This window comes from Eschrichtius robustus, chromosome 15 (assembly GCF_028021215.1).
Source record: "Eschrichtius robustus isolate mEscRob2 chromosome 15, mEscRob2.pri, whole genome shotgun sequence".
Classification (NCBI taxonomy): Eukaryota; Metazoa; Chordata; class Mammalia; order Artiodactyla; family Eschrichtiidae; genus Eschrichtius; species Eschrichtius robustus.
The window spans coordinates 70,929,339-70,953,495 of NC_090838.1; the positions used below are offsets into that span (position 1 = coordinate 70,929,339).

Sequence of the window (24,157 nt, forward strand, 5' to 3'; positions counted from 1 at the left end):
CAATAGTAACCACTTGCATACGTTATCTTACAACAGGAGGTCCTGGTAAGGAATGCGGAACTAACAAGCTACCATCAACTGGAAGAATTTGGGAAAGGTCAAAAGGAGAGAGGAGACTCCAGTCCATATGTCCTACCAACCTCCCAGAATCCTTCTCACTGAAATCCATCTTGGCTGAATGATGCATGTGCCACCAAGAAGGACCCTGAGTTACAGTGATTGGCCAGAGATAACCCAGGAACTAACCCCATTACCATAAAACCTGAGACTGCAAGACATGTGGCAGAGCACTCTCCCAGGTTCCCTTACTCTGCTGCTCTCTGCCCACGTGCCCCTTCTCAATAAAGTTTCTTGCTTTGTCAGCACCTGTCTCCTCCAAAATTCATTTCTGAGTGTTAGACAAGAGCCCTGGAAGGGGTCCCCCTTCCACAACAGAAGAATGCTCACAATGGAAGGGAGTGTTAGGGAGTGTTTCAAAGGAGGAAAAATACCAGGTGCACAATATAACACTAACTAATAAGTAATCATTTGTAAAAGCAATTAACTAGGAAAAGAAATCACTTGTGGGAGGCAGGTGAAAGAAAGTGAGTAGAGCATAAAATAACGGAGACTAAAACTGCTTTAGCTAGCTTTTAGCTGCAACATTCTATGCTGGATTCTCCTTTTCAAGCCCCTTCATAAATATGCATGTATGCTTAGCTTAAGACTTCCTCAAATTTGCTGTGCAGGGAGACACTGCTTTGGGAAAGATCCCAGGTGTTCCCCTTACTTGCTGTAAGTAATACATCCTTCCTTCTCCTGATATTGGCTTGGTTGTGTCTCTTGTCTCGACACCCAAAAAAAGGCGAACCCAGTTTTCAGGGTAATATAATCCCTACCTACAGTTGCTCAGCCCAAACTCAGGTTTAGCTCCTCAAGGGAGTAATGCTCACTGTAGTCTCAGGGACTTTGTGCCACCCCTTCTGTCAGGAACCATTTTCTTTTCCTTTTTTTGCATTCAACAAAGAGTGAGGACCAGCTAGATGCTGAGAGAAAATGGTGAGCAAAAGACAAACTCCATGCCCCCAGGAGCTTACAGTATAATGGCGGAGTTAGACGCTAATCCAATAATTACACAAGTAATTAAAAATTAAGTTAAATTAAAAATTAAAATTGCAAATGACATCAGAGCTGTTAATGGAAGAATGAGAGCCTATAACGAGAATTTTGACATACTGAAGTCTTGCCTGAGAAATTGAAGATAGAGTTGATTCAAAGAGGGAGGAAATCTTTCTAGGCTGAGAGAACACTCCCGTAGAGGGATATACCTTGGCACATGCGGAGAACTAGAAAAATACAGTGCACTTCCCCTAAGATATCCGAGCCCTTGTGGGGAGTGGGGGTGGGGTGGGTGGAGAAAGACTTGGCTATTTTGTCCCTTAGCAGGCGCCATCTGACTCAAGTGACCGCGACCTTGTCGCACTGATTACTGGGAGTTGTAGTCTCGACTGAGGGAGCAAGCATGGCGGCCTCTATTGCCAGGGGCTGCCGGGCTGCAATGGCCCTGGGCCGGAGCTTTCGATGCGCCTGGGCTCTGCGCCCTGCGCCGGCCTCTGTCGCCTGCCGTAAGTGCAGTGGGGCTTGCTAGCCGGGGACAGAAGGAGCTTAGGGTCAGGCTAGGGGGAGGCGATTCTGGAAGTCAGGGGCGACATGGGAGGAGGCCTCTCGTGGGACCGCGCATTGGGGGCGATTGCAAGGTTTCGCGGGAGCTCTGGGCTGGAGCGAGCAGTCTTGACCTCTGTGGTGCGCTCCCGCAGAGACCCTCGCGGGGCCGAGCTGGCGGCAGATCACTGGACCTTCTGAGCCCGGCGCGTTCCAGCCACCGCCGAAACCGATTATCGTGGACAAGCGCCGTCCCCATCGCCGGGAAAGCAGGTGAGAGCCCGGACCTGGACGCGACTCCTGCCTTTTGGGTCTGTGCGCTCTAGAACCTGTAGTTGCTTCCGAGGTCTGAAACGGGTCTTATCCTGGGGTCTGGAACTCCCAGACAAGAGCTTGTGTGCAGGATTCACGAATGCGTGAAGCGCACCCAACTCAGGTGTGACTTCCTCGCTTCTCCCAAGCCGGCATTGAACTTTTTCTGCAGTCATATTAGATCAGAATTTCAAGTAGGGATTCCCCAGATTTGAAGCTCTTTGGCCCGTATCGAGAATTTTTCTGTGAAATACATTATATTTTACCTGTTGACGTTAAGGAACGGATCTTTTCTCCCTAGATGAAATGGATTGGCCAGAACTCACCCTGTTTCAGTTTCCCAACTGTGTTTTAGTGTCCCTGAAAAAGCGATACGGTGGTAGAAATTTCTACTAATTTGTTTCTGAAATTTGCTCTTCAAAACAGTGTGCTTAAAAGCCTGGTTCACTTAAGCAGGCAGTGGTAACTTTGTAGGTATGTGTAAATTTAGATATCTAGGATTTGCAGATAGTGTTTCTGTAGAATTGTATAACAACCTTATTAAAAAGCAAATTTTAGGGGGGGAAATTGGTGTGATTTAGGCTTTATGAAAGGGCTCTATATTGTCGATTCGATTATCTCTGCATATGTATTTGTGTTTAATATTTAAAATATCCTGTGGTTCTAAGTTGAAATAAACTTGAATTTATGGACCCTAGAGATTCAGAAAAGATTTCTCTGTACAACTTTTTTTTAAGGTAGAAAAGGGAATATTTCTCTTAAATGGCAACACAATATAATTCAGTTAAATGGGAGTGACTACTTTGGGAAACAATTTGACAAAATTTAGTAAGTTTGAGGTTGTCTGTACCTTCCCACCCAGACAGTATACAACTTAAGGAAAGTAATATGTACAAGGAGACATGTACAAAAATGAACACAAAAGTAATGTTTGTAATAAAAGTTTAGAAGCAGCCTAGATATCCTTCAGTAGGTGAATGAGCAAATACATTCTCATAATGGACTATTATACAGCAGTGAAACATGAATGAACTAGAGTTAACATGGATGAACTTCAACTATGATGTGTGAAAAAAGCAACCTGCAGAAGAATTGACAAGTATGGTAGCATTTTTGTATTGCCCAGACATACATACATATGTAAAGTATAAAAAAATATACAGGGGAAATTCTCTACTTTCACAGAGCAATCAAACCTAGTTTTCCCAATAGCCGTTCAAGTTGACATTATATGTCTCCTGATGTGATGGAATAAGAAGGTCACATCATCACCTCTGTAATATTTTTACCAAAAATATATATCCTTGGTCTAGGCATGTGGAAACAGTAAACAAATTCAGATCCAGGGATGGTTTATAAGATGATCGGCTTTGACTCTTCAAAAAAGTCAATGTTACAAAAATACAAAATGGGGAAGGGTACTAGTTTAAGAGACTAACAACCAGATATAATATGTGAAGCTTGATTGTAGCTTGGATTGAGCAACAAACAGCTATAAAAGACCTTTTCCAGGACCAATTAGGTACATTTAAATATGAACTGTATTAGATTATACTACTGAATTAATGCTGAAGTTCTTAGGTGTCATAAAGGTATTGTGATAAATGTAAGAGAAAGTCCTTAATCTTAGCAGAAGCCTTCTAAAGTTTGAGGGATGAAATGCCTTGCTGTTTGACATTTTCAAATGGTTCTGGAAAAAAATTATATGTACATATAAAGCAAATACGGCAAAATGTTGGCAGTAGGTGAAATTAGGTGAAGTATATATGGGTGTTCATTGTATTACTATTTCATCTTTTTGGTAGGTTTGAAACATTTTAAAGCAGGAAATTGAGGAAAAGGAAGAAATTAATAGGAATAACCATCACACCAAATTTAGTTAATTACCCCACAGTAATTAACTATGGGGGTAGGGAGGGGTGTACAGGGGCTTCAACTATATTGTTAATTTATTCCTTGAGATGGGTGATAGGGACATATATTTTCATTGTAATGTCATTTATACTTTTCTACAGATTAGATATTTCATAATGACTTTAAAATCAGTTTGCTAATAGGGAGATTATTTTTAGTTAGTTTACAATTGATGATTTATATGTTTATATCTTTTCCAACATAATTTACTATAACATGTACAACTCAGCGTGAGGCCTGTGGGTCACAGGCTTTGGAATCTGACAGACATGATAAGTTTATAGCTAATGTAGTAATAAGTCTGTTAATCTTGGCTTGATAAGTTTATAGCTAAGGTAGTAATAGGTCTGTTGTTTACCGTCTCCAAGCTTCATTTTCTTGATCTGTGAAAAGGAGATGATGACACCAAACTCACCTTGTTGTTGTAGGGTTTAAGTTATGCTATAGATGTTTAATAAAGCTTTTAACACAATGCCGGGTGAGTACTCAGAAATTGTTAGCTATTTTCATGAGAATTGACAACAATTTTAGAAATAAGATGGACTTTTCTTATTTAGAGAAGGAAGAATAAAACATGTCAGCATCCTAATCTTTCACTTTTTTTGGTAAAGCAGTGGTTTCTCTTTTAGTGGTCTTTTAAGTTTGCTTTTAATTTATTTTACTCTATATTTTTCACAGGTTCTTGAGTCCTGAATTCATTCCTCCAAGGGGAAGAACAAATCCTCTGAAATTTCAAATAGAAAGAAAAGATATGTTAGAAAGGAGAAAAATACTTCACATTCCAGAGTTCTATGTCGGTCAGTAAGAGCTGGATGCTTTTATTATTAGTGGTTGGAGGGTTAGTTTTCTCGACAAAGAGAAAATTGTTTTTCACCTATCTGTGTTTTTCCCATATGAGGTACTTATTCCTAATATTATATTAAAATATTTAGGAAGTTTGAATTACCTGGAAATGCCGTTGTTTGATTCTGCGTCTCATGTAAAAGTTCACTTTTCTTTTGAATTTGTAGGAAGCATTCTTCGTGTTACTACTGCTAACCCATATGCCAATGGAAAAACCAGCCAGTTTCTGGGAATTTGCATCCAGAGATCAGGAACAGGACTTGGAGCTACTTTTATCCTTAGGAATACTATTGAAGGACAAGGTAGGTTTCATTTCATTATTTTGATTTTCTGGAAAATGTTATCTCAGGAGTCTTTTTTATTTTCTGCATCCTGGGTGAAGACATCTGGAACTTGAAAGTGAAAGGGAGCTCGGAGGGATGACATGGAGCCTGTGGCCTAAGCATGGTATGAGAATTGAGGTTGCTGAGTAAATACAGTTGGTGCTTTGCTTTCTCCTGAAGGCTTCTTTTGTTATAGGGACAACCACCATTAGAAGTAGACTTTCCAAATCATGGCAACATCAAAGGAGGAGACAAGTGACTATAAAGCAGTACGGGGACATTCATTTTAGGAGCAAATAACCCTTGAAAACATTAAGATAAGCATAATGATGTCCTTGCAAGTTAACTTCCTCCTAAAATGAATGGCCCCCATTTTGCTTTATATTACAACAGTCACCACAATTATTAGTTTTATAAGAATTGGAGGAATTTTTTAAAACGCAAAATTACATTTGTTATGCCAATAAGATAGGGGAACAAGTGGTAAAATTCTAGAAAAATTATGAATCAAAATGGCAGGAACATGGATGGACTTGGAGGGTATTATGCTAAGTGAAATAAGTCAGATGGAGAAAGACCAGTACTGTATGTTATCACTTCTATGTGGAACCTAAGAATACAACAAACTAGTGAATATAACAAAAAAGAAGCAGACTCACAGATATAGAGAACAAACCAGTGGTTGCCAGTGGGGAGAGGAAAGAGGAGAGGGGCGATATTGGGGTAGGGGATTAAGAGGTACAAACTGTTATGTATAAAATAAGCTACAAGGATATATTGTACAATATGGGGAATATAGCCAATATTTTATAGTAAGTATAAATGGAGTATAACTTTTAAAAATTGTGAATCACTATATTATATACTTGTAACTTATATGCTATTGTATAGCAACTATACTTCAATAAAATAAAATAAACATGAATAAAACTAAAAAAAATTTTTTTAAAGAAATAAAGACAAAAAAAATTGGCAGGAACAGTACATTTTTCATACTTAAAGTTGTGTGCTTCATGGTCCCCAACAGTGAAGTAGTATATTGAAAGAAATTGAACATGTGAGAATCGTTACTGTCTTCCTTATCCTATAATGACCTGTGGTGCTGTGCATGTAGGAACTCAGCAGAACTTGATTACAGAAACTTGGGCCTCCAATCAGGTTGTGTACTTGGAGAAATCTTGTAATAGAAAGGCAGGAGCAAAGGTGTGATAGACCTGAGATGATTTTTTTCTTTAAAATTGAGATAATAGTTTCTACCTCCCAGGGTTGTGGTCAGTTTATTGTGATGTTCTATATGAAGTACTGGACACAGAATACTCAAAAGTGTTAGTTCTCTCTTGCTATTTTCTACCATTAACATTTTGACTGTTTGTGACCTGCCTATACCTTCCCCATTGATACTTCCTACTTTGATGATTCTTTCTAGTCCATTGGCTTTAAATACCATCCATGTGGTATTAACTTCCCAGATTTATGTGTCAAGGACTGACCCTTTCCTTGTTCCAAATTTGCACATACAACTACCTATTTGACATCTCCATTTGGGCATCTTATAAGCATAAAACAAGTTCAAAACAGAAATCTTTGTTTCCTTCACAATGTGTTCGTTTAACAGTTCTTTCTATTTCCATAAGTTGTACCACTCCGCACCCATTTATTTAAACCCAAAACTTAGGAGCTATTTTTAGTTATTCTCTTTCACACATCCAGTCAATCAGCAAATTTTCATGGCTCAATTTCCAAAAATTTTATCCCAATTTTGCCTGTTTCTCCATCTCCATTGCTACCACTCTTGTCCATGCCACCATCGTCTCCTGCCTGCAACTGTGCAGTATCTCTGGCTTACTTTCCTGGCCCACCAAGTTACTATGCTCCAGCCAAATGGACCTTTTTCTAGTTTTTCCAACATGGCAGGTTTGTTAAGACCCCAGAGCCTCTACATTTGCTGTTCTTTCTGCCTGGAGCATTCTTGGCTCTTTATAGTATCAGCTGAAATGTTATCTTTTCAGAGAGGCTTTCCCGGACTATACTATTTAAAGTTGCCCCTGGGAATTCCCTGGTGGTCCAGTGGCTAGGACCCGGTGCTCTCACTGCCAGGGGCCCAAGTTCAATTCCTAGTCAGGGAACTAAGATCCCACAAGCCGTGCAGTGTGGCATGCATGCATGCATGCATGCATGCATACATACATACATACATACATACATAAATTTGCCCCCTCCCCAGTCACAATGTCATCACCCTGTATTGTCTTCACTATATGAAAGTACCTTGTTGGTTTATTTATCGTTTGTCATCCACTAGAATGTAGGATTTATGAGAAGAGAAGAATTTTACCTATTTTGATTTTGCTATAGGCACAGCTCCTAAATCAGTGCCTATACCAGAATAGATGTACAGTGGATACTGGATTAAATCCTGACATTAAACACTTGATGTTAACGTTGATCATATGTTTTACTATTTATATTTCTCTTGGGATTATTTCAGGAAACCTCAGAATACACTCTTCCGTTTAAATGTTTGATGATACAGATGATATATATTAACCTTTTATGTCAGCATCTTGGAAACACTCAAAGCTGTTTCTCCTATGGAGGGCTCCAGAGTGTTAACAAACCTAGGCCATCTTAAGATGACTTCTAAATCAAAGTTAGAACTTAAAAATGTACTTACTCTTTTTGCATCATTAATTCTGTTGCTCAAAATGTAGAAGATAGAGTCAAAATGTAGAAGATAGAGTTTTATTTAAGTAATTGGGAAATAAACAAGAACATAACAAAGTGAAGAATTTATTCAAACTTCCAACTAATTTAATACTATCAAAATCGAAGAAATAAATGGCTCAATATATTTATAGAAGACAGTTTTCTTTAGACTTTATCATTCTAATTCAGGTTTTCTCATTTTTTAATCTACATGATTTTGTTCATTTCTATTTCTTTCAATAATCTTCATTTTAAAGATTACAAATTTATATCACATTTCCTACATGCAAAACTCTGAGCTAATTCCTTCATGAAATAGCTTTTTTATAGTATGAGATGTATGCAGGAATCTGAATTTAGATTATAAGAATATGTTTTCTTCTCTTTTAGGTGTTGAGATTTGCTTTGAACTTTATAATCCTCGAATACAGGAGATCCAAGTAGTCAAATTACAGAAACGGCTGGATGATAGCTTGCTATACTTGCGAGATGCCCTTCCTGAATACAGCACTTTTGATATGAATATGAAGCCAATAGCACAAGAACCTAGCCAAGAAGTTCCTGTTAATCAGGTATAAGTTGTACATTTGGAACTGGAAGTTCAAATATAAACTAAGAATCATCTTAAAGAAAACTTCTAGAAGAATTTTTGCTTGCAACTCTCAGCCTAATTTGTTCCTTTCCTTATATCTTCCTTAGCTGAAAGTAAAAATGAAGCCCAAGCCGTGGTCCAAACGCTGGGAACGTCCAAAATTTAATATCAGGGGGATCAGATTTGATCTTTGTTTAACTGAAGAGCAAATGAAAGAAGCCCAGAAGTGGAGTCAGCCATGGCTTGAGTTTGATATGATGAGGGAATATGACACTTCAAAAATTGAAGCTGCAATATGGGATGAAATTGAAGCATCGAAAAATTCCTGATCTGAGAATGAGTTTGGTTACTTGCAGAGGATATACTGTCTCTCAGAGGATTTATTTAGAAACCAATTTAATCTCATATATAAGGACATAGTCATTAAATCAACCAAACATTCATTATTTTATGAATATTATTTAAAAAATTAGCACACCAGTTTATTACTTTAAAAAGAAAAATGTACATGCCAAGTGGCCTGATGTCCATTCTCTTAATGGAGGCAAAGCTACAATAGAGTCAAACTGTTACCAGAATGGTCTTCATTGAGCTTGGAATCTGAGCAAGGAAGTGGATAGGATGATTTTTTAAATTTGTGAAGTAAATTATAAATTCAAAAAGTGTATGATTTAAAGAGTAACAATAAAATGAGCATTCATATACCCACCATCAGGTTAAGAAGTAAAACATTTGTAATATCTAAGAAGGTCAAGAAATAGAGCATTTACTAGAATCTAAGAAGACTGTTGTGTGTTGTAATTGCATCCCTCCCCTCTTCCAGATGTAGGCACTATCCTGACTTTGTGTTAATCATTCCTTTGCATTTCTTTTATTTTATTATATACACATACACTCTTAAACAATATATTTACTTTTGAAAAATCTGTTGGCAGGTATAAAAGGACAACATTGTCATTATTACATGAAAGCTTCAGGGAGAGCATAACGAAGTCTTTGGGTCATAGTCTGGCTTCAGCTTCCATGAGAGTTCACAAAAATCACTTTTGAGGAAGTTCGTGGCTAAGGTCATGAGTGAGTCCTGCTAAATAGAAGGCTCACCAGAGGGTATCTGGAAGGGCCTATAGTGTGGACTGCATAATTGATGTCTGACAAAAATGTGGTTGGAGGGAGTAGACTTCTTTGTATTTACTGGCTCTCAGTCCATGAGGAATTAAATTCTAGCTCAAAGGAGTAGGTCAAGACAGTACTTCCATAGGGTGATGTGAGTGTCTTTGCTGATCCTTGTAGCTGAGATGGAATGGAAAGCTGGCATGTAATCATACATGGTAAAGACCAACCTACAGATAATTAGGACCAGTTTCACCTGGGCATGCTGTTCCTCAAGTTTAAAAGAGTACAGTACTAGCACTGATCTTGATGAGGGTAACCATTAACCTGTCTCTTGAATTATTCTGCTTAAATCTATGTTCTTGTGCCTAAGCTTTTGGGATTTGCATTTACTCTTCTCCTGTGCTGATCTGTTTTCTGGAGTTTTTGTTTTCCATTTTACTGGCTTTAATTGTTTTCCATTTTGGTGAAGCACACCCTTTGTTAGCTTCTAGAGAAAGTATCTATATAGGTAAATTTTTTGACCTTGCATATCTATCATATTTGATTGATATTTTATAAAATTCTGGGTGGGAGATAATTTTCCTTCAGAATTTTGAAGGTATTGCTTCATTGTCTTATTTCCAGTTGTGTTGAGAAATCCAAAACCATTTTGATTTCTGCTCTTTGAATGTGACTTGAAAGCTTTGTAGAATACCTTGGTTCTCAGGGTAGTGCAATTTCGCAGCAACAGGCCTTGGTGTGGGTCTATTTTTATTCATTATCTTAGGTGTTTGATGAACCCTTTCCATGCGGTAGCTCATATCTTTCAGTTCTGGGAAACTTTCAGTGTTCATTGATTTCTTCTCCTCTGCTTCTCTCTTTCTGGAACTGATATTTTGATGTTGGATTGGATCTCTGTTTTCCTACCCTCTCTCCATCTCTTCTTTAGCTCTTTGATTCAGTCTTCCAACTCTTTGCTATATTTTTAGATCTCAAGATCCCTTTATGATTTCTGAAAGTTCCTTTTCTTATATAGTACTCGGTTCTTATTTTATATTCTTGTCTATGGATTTGTTCTGTTACCATTGAGGATGTTCATGATCGTGTTTGTGTTTGTTTTTAATATTTATTTATCTTTATTTTTTTTGGCTGTGTTGGGTCTTAGTTGTAGCACACGGGATCTTCATTGAGACATGCGGATCTTTCGTTGGCTTCTCTCTAGTTGTGGCATGTGGTGGCCCCCAAGCTGTAAGCTTATTCAGCTTTCGGCTTTCCGGAGAACTGCTTGTCTCTTTCTTGGTATGCACTCCTGACGCTGCGGTATTGAGCGTTAAAAAGGAAAATGGCTTGCAGCCAGTTTCGTTCCAGGTGCCTGCTCTGGATCTAAGAGCCCCTGGTTGTTCCCCAGAAGAAGGACGTGCTGCCCTGAGGGGGAAGTCTGTATCTCCAAAGAATGGCCCATAAGGCATGCTGACGCATAGATAGTGGTGCATAGATAGTGGCGACAGAATTATGTGGAATTACAGGGTTTACTGATTTATTGTCTAATATTCGTTCCGTACTAAACCTATATATACATTCATGCTCTTTGAATAAACTTGCCTTGCAACCATCAGTTGTCTTGGCCCTTCTGACCCCATACTGGTGCTTTTCAGTTCCTTACCCCTCACCGCCAGGAACTTCTAGCTTTCTGCAGCCGGTCTGTGGCAAGTAGCGCCCGAACAGGGACCTGAGTGCGTGAGGCATTTCGGAAGATTTCAGGTAAGTAGAACTCTCGAGTGAGATAGTGTGGCCACAAGAAATAATTTCGTTTTTAGGACGGTAACTCGAGAAAGAGTCAGAAGTAAAATAATATGGGACAAAAGGGCTCTAAGGAGCGTGATTTATTTGCTCAGGTTTTGCTTTCAATGTTAAAAGCCCGTGGAACTAAGGTAACTACCTCACAACTTCTGGAATTTTTGCAATTAGTATATGATGCTTGTCCTGAAGGAGGATCAGTGGACTTAGCAATTTGGACTCGTGTAGGAGATGAGTTATCTAAATATCATGAAGCACATGGACCATCTTCTGTTTCAGTTTCCATTTTTAGCTTGTGGAATTTAATAAGAGATTGTTTTAATCCAATTTATGATTCAGTTCCAAAATTAACAGCTAAATCTGTAGAACATATTGCTGCAGTAGCTACTGCTCCTCCGTTGCCACCGAGGATAAAGAGTGTTAATTCACTTGATGATGATGACTTTTCTTTTGATCTAGCGGATGAAGAAGCCAAATATGAGGCTGAAAAATATCCTGATGAAAATATTCTTCCACGGTTACAGCAATTACATGTCTCTGTCCCTATCCCTCCTAAGCTTAGTCCTTTACAACAAGCAGTACGGGGAGCTCTTAATAGAGGGGAGGATCCTTTATTCTGCTGTCCGGTGGTGGAACGACCCAATCCTCAAAATCCACAACAAAATAATCGGGAATATCAGCCTCTCTCCTTTAAGGTTTTGAAAGATTTAAAAGCAGCCTGTGCACAATATGGGCCTATAGCCCCTTTCACTATTACTATGTTGAATACTATTGCAACAGAAGCATTGCCTCCAGCAGACTGGAAATCTATTGCTCGTGCTTGTCTCACTGGTGGCGACTATTTACTTTGGAAATCAGAATATTATGAAAAGGCTACTGAACAAGCTGAAAGAAATACTGCACATAATGTGCTAGTAAATTATGAGATGTTGATTGGGGAAGGACAACATCAGTTATTACAGGATCAATTAGCTTTCCCTTTTGTGGCTTATGCTCAGATCAATCATATAGCTCTACATGCATGGAAACATTTACCTGCCTCCACTAGGACTGAAGACCTTGCTAAAATAAGGCAAGGGGCAGATGAACCTTATGCTGATTTTGTGGATAGATTATTACAGGCTGTTAATAGAATTATTTCTGATGGTCCTTCTGGAGCAATTATCGTCAAACAATTGGCTTTCGAAAATGCTAATAATATTTGTCAAGCAGCTATACGTCCATGGAAAAAGAAAGGAAATTTAGAGGATTATATTCGAGTTTGTTCTGATATTGGATCATCTTACTTACAGGGAGCAGCTATAGCTGCAGCCCTAACTAAGGCAGGATTTGGGCCAAATGCTAAAAGTAAAAACTGTTTTAAATGTGGGAATCCAGGTCATTTTGCAAAAAATTGTACTGTTGATACTCCTAATATGCCTATCGTAAATTCTGTGCCTCAAGGTAAATCTCCTCCTCCCACAATTTGTCCCCGATGCCAAAGAGGACGGCATTGGGCTAAAGAATGTCGATCAGTGACTCATAAAGATGGAACTCCCTTGTCGGGAAACTTCCGGAGGGGCCTGCTCCGGCCCCATCAAACAATTGGAGCAATGTCAATAATCCCCCCACAACATGCTCCACCGCCTCCAGCTCAGACCTTTGTTCCTCAGGGAATGGAATCTCCTCCCTTCAAAGGGCCACGCCAAATAGTGCAGGACTGGACCTCTGTGCCTCCACCCAATTCTTATTAACCTCGGATATGGGACCCCAAGCCCTTCCTACGGGAACTTTTGGGCCTTTACCCCAGGGAACGGTTGGTATAATCCTTGGAAGAAGTAGTATGTCTATGAAAGGCTTAACTATTATTCCTGGGGTGATTGATGCTGATTATGAAGGGGAATTAAAGATTATGGTTCAAACATCAAAAGGATCTTTTCTTATCACGCCCGGTATGCGAATAGCTCAGCTTCTATTAATTCCATATATACCAGAAGGAAAAATTTTACAACATAACAAAAGAGGAACTGGGGCTTTCGGTTCCTCTGATGCAGTTTATTGGATTCAACAAATTGGTAGGGAAAGACCACAATTGGTATTAAAAATAAATGGAAGGCCTTTTTCTGGGTCATTAGATACTGGTGCTGATGTTTCTGTTATTTCGTTTATACATTGGCCAAAAAATTGGCCCGTGCACCAAACCATTACACAGTTGCAAGGTATTGGCCAATCTAATTCTCCACAACAAAGTTCGCAATACCTACATTGGCAGGATGCTGAAGGTAATCAAGGAATATTCAAACCCTACGTATTGCCCGGATTGCCAGTTAACCTTTGGGGAAGAGATATATTACAACAAATGGGAATCCTATTGCTTAGTCCCAACCCTACTATAACTAATATGTTGTTAAATCAAGGGTATGATCCTAGGAATGGTTTGGGAAAAAATCAACAGGGAAATAAATTACCCTTACAGACTGATAATAAACGGGATAAAACAGGCTTGGGTTTTTTCTAGGGGCCTTGGATTCTCCTCCACCACATGCTGACCCTATAACTTGGATTTCTGATAATCCTGTCTGGGTGGACCAATGGCCCCTTTCTAAGGAGAAATTAATGGCGGCCCATAATGTAATTAATGAACAGCTTGCTTTGGGCAGACTAGAAAAGTCTAATAGCCCTTGGAATACTCCTATATTTGTTATAAAGAAAAAATCGGGAAAATATCGTTTATTGCAAGATTTACGTGCTGTTAATCAAACTATGGTAATTATGGGAGCTCTGCAACCAGGTTTGCCTTCTCCCGCAGCCATACCTAAAAATTATATGATTATTATTATTGATCTTAAGGATTGCTTTTTTACTATTCCTCTATTTCCGGCTGATAAGTTGCGATTTGCTTTTAGCTTACCCTCTTTAAATTTTATAGAACCTGTGCAACGTTATCAATGGAAAATGCTGCCTCAGGGTATGGCTAATAGTCCTACTTTATGTCAACAGTTTGTAGCTCAAGTTATTGCCCCTGTTCGTAAACAGTTCCCTCAGATATATTTTATTCATTATATGGATGACTTATTACTTGCTTATTCTGATAAACATATTTTACTTAAGGCTTATAATTCCCTTCAAAGTCATTTGTCACGATCAGGACTAGTCACTGCTGCTGACAAAGTACAGATGAACCAACCTTTCTCATATCTTGGTAAGTATATCACAAATTATAATATTACACCTCAGAAGATAGAGATACGGACTGACGTTCTTAAAACTTTAAATGATTTTCAAAAGTTATTAGGAGATACTAATTGGCTGCGACCTTCTTTAAAATTAACTACGGGTCAGTTACAGCCTCTTTTTAATATCCTAAAGGGAAGTCCTGATCCTTCTTTCCTTCTTCCCCTCGTATTTTAACTTCTGAAGCTCAACAAGCACTCAAGCTTGTAAACAAAGCAATACAATCTGCTCAGCTAACTAGAATTGAGCCTTCTTTACCTATACTATTAATAATCTGTGCTACGTCACATACCCCTACCGCCTTATTATGGCAAGAAACAGGAATTCTTGAATGGATTCATATGAAAAATATGCCTAATAAAGTCATTACACCTTATTATGAGTTAATAGCAACCCTTGTTCAATTGGGTCGTAGAAGAAATATTCAGTTGGTAGGATATGAACCAAATTCTATTATTATACCTTATACTACTTATCAATATTCTTGGCTATTATTTGTCTCTGATTTTTGGGCTCTTGCTTTTGCTGGATATTCAGGAATTATTGATAATCATTATCCTTCTAATAAGCTCCTTCATTTTGCTACTCAACATCTATTTATTTTTCCTAAAACTATCTGTTCAACTCCTATTCTCAATGCCCCAAATGTTTTTACTGATGGTTCTGCCAATGGCATCGCTGTGGTTATTTCTGATGACTTACTTCATAAAGAACAAACAGATCATACCTCTGCCCAACGAGTTGAATTACATGCGATTTCCTTGGCTTTTCAAATCTTTTCACATTGTTCTTTTAACCTCTATACGGATAGCCATTATTTGGTTACTATTTTGCGTAACATAGAAACCGCTATAATTGGCAATACTGTTGATTCTCAATTGTTTCAGACTTTCTTTCAACTACAAAAGATTATTCATCAGCATGACTTTCCTGTAGCCATATTACATATTCGAGCCCATTCAGGTCTCCCTGGCCCATTGTCTTTGGGAAATCAATTGGCTGACGAAAATACAAAGATTATAGCCTTAAGTTTATCTCAACCTCAGGATCTTGCTACACAATCACATAATTTACATCATCAATCTGCTGCTATGCTTCAAAAACAATTCTCTATTTCTAGAGAAACAGCCCGATACATTGTTAAGTCCTGCTCTAAATGTTTACCCCACCTTCCTGTTCCACAATTTGGAGTCAATCCTCGGGGTTTACTCCCTCATCATCTTTGGCAAATGGATGTTACTCATATTCCCTCTTTTGGTAAATTACAATTTGTTCATGTAACTGTTGATACTTACTCTAATTTTATATGTGCTACGCCTTTGGCTGGGGAATCTACTAAATATGTAATTACTCATTTATTTCATTGTTTTGCATCTATGGGAATTCCTAAAGCTTTAAAAACAGATAATGCTCCAGGATATACGAGTAAAGCTTTTGCCAATTTTTGTGCAACTTTCCATATTTCACATAAAACAGGCATTCCCTACAATCCTCAGGGTCAAGGTATTGTAGAACGTGCCAACCAACAATTAAAAATTACATTACAAAAAATAAAAAAGGGGGAATATGATAGATCTCCTCAGATTATGCTTAATCATGCTTTATTTATTTTAAATTTTTTAACTTTAGATGCATTTAGTCACACGCCTTATGAACGATTGTTTACAGGTCTTTCTGGAACCCCTCCTGAAAAAGCGCTTGTTAAATGGAAAGATCCCATGACTAACCTTTGGCATGGACCAGACCCTGTTTTAGTATGGGGCCGAGGCCATGTTTGTGTTTTCCCTAGGGAGGCAGACTCTCCTCGGTGGCTCCCGGAGCGCTTGGTTCGACATTATCATGCCATCACCAATAAACACCCTGACTCGAAGAATGCGTCGCCTGAGGCTCTCGCAATCGACCACAGCACACCCCAACCGGTTCCCCCGGCGGACGAGAAGAATGCGGCGACGGAGTAGGAGACAGCTTGTCAGGGAGGCGAGGGGAGATCGAAATCAAATTACTTGGTATCAATTGCAATGTTTAGTATTTCAAGCACGTAGGATTATGGAGGAGAGTGCTCATCCTCGCTCTCCTCTTACCTTTTTTTTAGCCATGATAGCTGTATTGGCAGCCCCACCTATAGAGGCTAAATCTTATTGGGTTTATGTACCCGATCCTCCTTTATTACAACCTGTTACATGGTCTGAAGCTGACCTTCCAATTTTCTATAATGATTCTACTTTTGGAAGAGTGCTAGGAAATTTGCCTATTACTAATACTTCTGTTAATTACTCTAATTGGTTTAATACTCCCCCTGTTTGTTTAAGTCCTATGAGTACCAATTCGGGTTGTGTTAAGGCTGTTGCTTTAGAACATGCTATTTCTTACCAAACCACTGTAAATTCTCAATTTTTTACTCATTTACGTAAAAATTATAAAGCTGTGGGATCTAATATTTGTCTTCCTTGCAAACAGACTGTTTCTAGACGAGAAGATTTATCCACCTTTGTATTTTGGTATAAGGATAACGTTCCCATTCACATGAATGCTAGAGTAACTAAGCTTGCTTCTAATACTTCGTTGGATCATTCTCTATGCATATATCGCTTGAGGATTAAAGATACTGGACATTATTTGTGTATTGAAACTACCACGGGTAATCAAGGGACGTTATTAGCTGGACATCAAATTACGGTCATAAAGACTGTCACAGGACTACAATTTCCTGCTTTTATGGCTTCTGAATTCCCGCAGTCTGATTTTCCTGTTTGTAATGATACATGGACTAAAGCCTCTGTCTGGTGTACTTTAGATTATGATAATGGCACCATACTAGTTTCTTCTGTCCCCGTTAATAATAACAGCCTTGTTTTTTACAAGCAATGGGAATTCTGGAAACTTGCCTTATCCTTTTCTTATAGACCGGTGATTACTTGCGTCGTTCCTCCTTATGCTTTATTGATTGGAGGTTTAATTGTAGAAAACACTATGAATCCTGTAGGTTATAATACTACTTGTGTTAATTGTATCTTTAGTAGTTGTGTTTTGCCCGTTAAAGGATCTGCATCTGTTATGATTATGAAGCAACCTTCTTATATAATGTTACCTGTTAATTTGTCTGAACCATGGTATCATAACACTGGCATGCAAGCCTGGCTGGAATTGACTGAAGCATTAAAACGACCAAAGAGATTTATAGGTGTTCTAATATGTGCAATCCTAGCCTTAACAGCTTTAACTGCTACTGCGGCCACTGCTGGGATTGCTCTTTCACAAACTATTCACCAGGCTCATAAATTATGTTAATCAGTTATCTAAAAATACTAGTGTAGCATTAGACCTACAAAGTCATATTGATACCCAACTAAAAACGGAAGTAGATGAATTAAAAAATGTTCTAATAGGAATAGGGGATCAAGTTATGGCTTTAAAATTAAAAATGCGTTTGATTTGTCATGCCAAATATACCTGGATTTGTGTAACTCAACATTTATATAATGATTCACAATGGGATTGGGAAAAAGTAAAAATGCATATATTAAGTGTATGGACTGAGGGACACATTAGCCTTGATATTCAAAAGTTAAATGCCGAAATACAAGCTATTCAAGAGGCCCACCTGGACGAAGATGGACCCCAGAATTTGATTCAAGGATTATTAGATCAACTACAATGGCTAAATCCGATACAATGGATTCATGGAGGGCTCTAGGGCCTGATATCAATTGGTGTACTACTTTTATTGGTGATCGGTTTATTACCTTGTGTTGTCAGATTTGTAATGGGGCACCTCGCTGTCTTGCGTCAGGATGTTCATGGCTTAAAACTACATTATCAAGCTTTAAAAAATAATAAAAGGGGGGAAATGTGGTGGCCCCCAAGCTGTAAGCTTATTCAGCTTTCTGCTTTCCGGAGAACTGCTTGTCTCTTTCTTGGTATGCACTCCTGACGCTGCGGTATTGAGCATAAAAAAGGAAAATGGCTTGCGGCCAGTTTCATTCCAGGTGCCTGCTCTGGATCTAAGAGCCCCTGGTTGTTCCCCAGAAGAAGGACGTGCTGCCCTGAGGGGGAGTCTGTATCTCCAAAGAATGGCCCATAAGGCATGCTGACGCATAGATAGTGGTGCATAGATAGTGGCGACAGAATTATGTGGAATTACAGGCTTTACTGATTTATTGTCTAATATTCGTTCCGTACTAAACCTATATATACATTCATGCTCTTTGAATAAACTTGCCTTGCAACCATCAGTTGTCTTGGCCCTTCTGATCCCATACTGGTGCTTTTCAGTTCCTTACCCCTCACCGCCAGGAACTTCTAGCTTTCTGCAGCCGGTCTGTGGCAGTGGCACAGGGTCCAGGGCCTGTGGACTCCGTAGTTGTGGTGCGTGGGCTCTGTAGTTTGTGGCACGTGGACTCTCTCATTAAGGCACACGAGCTCAGTAGTTGTGGAGCACGGGCTTAGTTGCCCCGCGGCATGCAGGATCTTAGTTCCCCAAGCAGGGATTGAACCCACGTCCCCTGCATTGGAAGGTGGATTCTTTACCACTGGACCACCAGGGAAGTCCCTGTGTTCTTTCTTTTGAAATTGTTTTTCTGTAGAATCTGTTATCTCCAAATTTCTTCTCATGTATTTATTTCTTTTTCTATGTTTTAGGCTTTTCTAGGACATCTAGCAATCCTTGGCTGTCTACTTATGGTAGACATATAGTGGACTAAAAAGCTGATTAGAAGCCTTGGACTTGTGGAAGGGGTTTGCTTTAGGGTTATCTGGGTGGGCTTTTTTTGGGAGTCCCCTCCTCCACATGAATATCTTGCTTTGGTCAGATTCTCCAGAGTAGAGGTTTCCAATCTCCTTCCTGGAGGCTAAGGGTCTGTCTGCTAGTGTTCCAGTTGCCATATTAGAGAAGAACGGGATTTCTGGCATTCTACATTTTTATGGCCATCCTGTCCATCCCCTCCCACACATACACTTTTGGCTTAGTACCCAGTGCCTGCAGTCCAGAAAACTGCTTTAACTGCTCTAGAGAATAAACCTCTGGACTTTAGCGGGTGTGGGGGAAGGTCAGACAAGCAGTGGTGGGGAGTTGGGAAAGGGATATCAGGAATATAACCTTCAAATAGTTTTCATCATGTTCTCATTATTTTAGCCACTGTCCAGTACCCCCTGAGGTACTGCATCTGCTGACTGGCAATTGTGAGAGGTGAACTGGGTTGATTCTCATCTTTCTCCACTGCTGGCTTGATTTGCCTTTCTTGAGTCTGCCAGTCCATCCATATGCTTTTTCAGCTTTCAGAATTTTGTTCTGCTTGTTTCTTGTTCTGTTCTCTCTTGTGGTTTTATATCTCATCCATATGTTTCTCAACATTTTGTACTACTTGCATCTTGTCCTGTTTTCTCCTTCCTTGAAGGTTTGTCTTTTTCCCTGTGGTATATTCTTGTGGTTATTTGAATAATTCATCTGACAAATTAACCTATTTAGCTACTTACCCAGTAATAGATTTCTTTTGAGAGAAATATTCAGATATTAACCCTTGGGGTTCTTAACATTCAGTGCTACCTTGCTTTTTCACTAAAAGTTACACAGCCATCTAACTATTTTCAAAAAGCAATGAATATACCATCATATACTTATTTAGATTACTTGCTGAGATAGCCTCTCAAAGTAAAATTTTAACAGCCTATATCCTATATTGTTCTTCTGTTTAACTTGTCAGAAGAGAATCATTAAAGCTTGTTCATTTTTTACCTTGATAAACACTCTGCAGTCTTCTTGGTAGAAGGGCAGATGAATGGTACATTTCGAGATCTAAAGCTGTGCAAATGTATGATTGGCTCATAAGTACATGTGCTCATAACAACAAAGCAAGTCATGTTTTTACTCTGTAAGATTCTCTTTAAAATTCTTGTGAAATTTTCCTCAGAAAAAACAAATCTTAATACATTAAATTTTTTATTGTGGTAATATATATGTATATTTTACCATAATAAAATTGTTATTAAAAATGTTTAAATAATATATATAACATAAAATTTATCATTTTAACCATTTTTAAATGTACAGCTTCAGTGGCATTAATTACATTCATGTTGAGCAGCCATCACCATTATCTTCAAAACTTTTTCATCACTCCAGAGAGGAACTCTAACCAGTAAGTAATAACTCCCTATTCCTCTCTCCCCATCAGCTCCTGGTAAGCTCTTATCTACTCACTTTCTATATGAATTTACCTATTCTGCTTCTTATAAGTGGAATCATACAATATTTGTTCTTTTGTGCCTGGCTTATTTTGTTTAATATGTTTTCAGGATTCATCCATGTTATAGCATGTATCAGAATTTCATTCCTTTTTATGTCTAAATAATATTCTATTGTATATGTATGCCATATTTTTGTTATCCATTCATCTGTTGATGAACACTTGGGCTATTTCCACCTTTTGGTTATCATGAATATGCTGCAATAAACACTGATATACAAGTTTCTCTTTGAGTTGCTTTTTTAATATTTTGAAAATATATACTCCAGATATATACATACCTTGGAGTAGAATTGCTGGATCATATATTTTGAAATTTTCCTTATACTTTCTTCTTTGACCTATTGGTTTTTAAAGAGTGTGTTGTTTAATTGACACATTTAATATGCCACAAGTGAATTTTCCACTTTTCCTTTTGTTATTGATTTCTAGCTTCATTCCATTGTGGTCAGAGAATATACTTAGTATGATTTCAGTCTTTTAAAATGTACTGAAAATTGTTTTGTGGCCTAACATATGGTCTATCCTGGAGAATGTGCCTTGCGCCCTTGAGAAACGTATATTTTATTGTTGTTGGTTGGAGTGTTTTATATATGTCCATTAGGTCTAGTTTGTTTATAGTGTTATTCAAGTCTTCTGTTTCCTCATTGATCCTCTGTCTAAAGGTTTTATCCATTTTTTGACAGTGAAATATTTAATTTTCTAACAATTCTTATAGATCTATCCAGTTTTCTCTTTAATTCTGTCAATGTTTGCTTCATATATTTTGGGGGCTCTGTTGGTGCATAAATTATATCTTCTTGATGAAGTGATTTTTTTATCAATATGTAATATAAATTTTTGTTTCTTAAAACAATTTTTGGCTTACAGTCTATTTTATCTAATACTAGTATACCCACTCCAATTCTCTTTTGGTTACTATTTGCACAGAATGTCTTTTTCTATCCTTTCACTTTCAACATATCTGTGTCTTTGGAGCTAAAGTGAGTCTTTTATAGACAGCATATAGCTGGATCATTTATTTTTATTTCTCTATTATCCATTTTGCCAATCTTTGCTTTCTGTTTGGAGAGTTTAATCCATTTACATTTAAAGTAATTAGTATGGGACTTCCCTGGAAGTCCAGTGGTTAATAATTCACCTTCCAATGCAGAGGGTGCGGGTTCAATTCCTGGTTGGAGAGCTAGGATCCAACATGCCTTGTGGCCAAAAAACCAAAGCATAAAACAGAAGCAATATTGTAACAAATTCAATAAAGACTTAAAAAAAAAATTGTCCATGTCAAAAAAAATCTTAAAGAAAAATAATTAGTGTAAGGAAGAACTTCTGCCATTTTATTTGTTGTCTTTATGTCTTATACCATTTTTGTTTCTCATTTTCTCCATTACTGTTTCCTTCTGTGTTGATTTTTTGTGGTGAACGATTATGATTCCCTTCTCATTTCCTTTTATGCGTAATTGTTAAATGTTCTCTTTGTGGTTACTGTGGGGATTATAGTCAACATTATACAGTCTAATTTGAATTGATACCAATTTGAATTCAATAGCATACAAAATTGCTACTCCTATAAAGTTTTGTTCTCCCTTTATTGATGTCACAAATTATATCTTCATATATTGTGTGCCTGACAATATAGATTTATAATTATTTTGTATGCATTATAGATTTATAATTGTTTTGTATGCATTTGTCTTTTAAGTCTTGTAGGAGATAAAAACGAGTTACAAGACAAAATTACAACAATAATAGCTATATTTTCCCATGTATTTACCTTTACTGGAGGTCTTTATTTCATCACAAAATAGATGTAGATTCAAGTTACTTCCTAGAGTCCTTTCACTTCTGCCTGAAGGACTCCCTTTAGCATTTCTTGTAGGACAGTCTAATAGCAATGAACTGCCTCAGGTTTCGTTTATCTGGGAATGTCTTTATTTCTCCCTAATTTTTGAAGGCCAGTTTTGCTAATAGGGAATTCTTGGTTGACACAACTTTTCTTTCAGCAAGTTAAATATCTCATCCGCTGCTTTCTGGCCTCCATGGTTTCTGATGAGAATTGTCTGTTAAATTTTTTGAGAATCTTTTGATCATGAGGGGTTTCTCCTCCTTTGCTGCTTTCAGGATTCTCTCTGACCTTGTCTTTTGCCAGTTTGATTATAATATGTTTTGGTGTGCACCTCTGAGTTTATCCTGCTTGGACATTGAGATTCTTGGATTTGCAGATTCATGTCTTTCATCAAATTTTGGATGTGTTTGCCCATTCTTTCTTCAAATATTCTTTCTGCTCCTTTCTTTCTTTCTTCTTCTGGGACATTCATAACGCACATGTTGGTCTTTTGAATGGTGTCCCATCAGTTTTGTAGACCGTGTTCACTTTTCTTCATTCTTTTTTTCTTTTTGCTCCACAGGCATGATCATTGTAATTGTCTTGGTTTTAAGTTTGCTGATTCTTTTTTCTGCCTGCTTATACAGGTTGTTGAACTCCTCTAGTGCTTTCTTTTAACGTCAGTTATTGTACTTTTCATCCTCAGAATTTGTTTGTTTCCCTTTTATAATTTCTATGTCTTTATTGATATTCTCATTTTGTTCATATATCCCTTTTCAAATTTCCTTTTGTTCTTTTCCATGTTTTCCTTTAGCTCTTTGAGCATGTTCAAGACTGTTATTTAAAGTCTTTGTTTGTTAATTCTGATGTCTCTACTTCTGCAGCAATTGTTTCTATTTAATTCGTTCCTTTTGACGGCCATGCATTCCTGTGTCTTTGAATGTATTGTGATTATTTTTGTTGAAAATTGGACATTTAAATATTCTAATGTGATTCTGGAAATCAGAATTGCCCTCCTTCCCTAGGGTTTTCTTCATTTTGATTATTGGACTGTAGTAGTCCATTTGCTTAATGATGTTTTCAAATTATTTTTGCAAAGAATATATTCCTTGTGTGTGATCACTGAAATCTGTTTCTTACCTTGTCTTTAGATAGTGTTTTGATAGGTTTCCTTAAAATTCAGGAGCTAAAACAAACACACCTCTCCCAGTTTTTGCAGGTTATCACTTTTCTAGGGTACTCCCTCAACACTAAACCAGGCTTTCACTAAGCCTAACAATTAGCCTGAATTGAAGGCTTAGGGTCTTTTGGGTCTTTTTAAAGCATGCTTCTTGCCCTGTACATTTGTGGCTTTCTAAATTTCCCTATATATGCTTTTGAATATCCTAATTGCCCAAAGTAACTCCCCACCCACAGCTTTTTCCCAGTCCTTAGATGGTCTATCATGTATCTCAACTGTAATCTTTTGACCCAGGCATTTGTGGATTGTTGGTTTGCCTTACATTCTGGCCTGAGTTTCGAGTTAGGCAAAACAGAAACGAGTGCTTTGCTTCAGTCCTTAAGGAACCCCCAGAGAGGCTAGAATATAGACATATACAATAATTTGTGAATGAGGTCTGCTCTGCACCGTCCAGAGACAGGGACTGAAGTTCAACACTGA

The 24,157-nt window shown here is 38.0% G+C and overlaps 1 protein-coding gene across 1 annotated transcript; it reads left to right on the forward strand.

Annotated features, from left to right (window-relative positions):
• The first annotated feature begins 1,493 nt into the window (after positions 1-1,493).
• MRPL19 (mitochondrial ribosomal protein L19) lies at positions 1,494-9,040 on the forward strand. Its single transcript, XM_068564240.1, has 6 exons — positions 1,494-1,604; positions 1,797-1,914; positions 4,546-4,664; positions 4,878-5,012; positions 8,130-8,311; positions 8,439-9,040. Exons 1-6 carry the CDS (start codon positions 1,502-1,504, stop codon positions 8,658-8,660), a joined length of 879 nt encoding a protein of 292 aa, XP_068420341.1. The 5' UTR covers positions 1,494-1,501; the 3' UTR covers positions 8,661-9,040.
• The last annotated feature ends 15,117 nt before the right edge of the window (positions 9,041-24,157 follow it).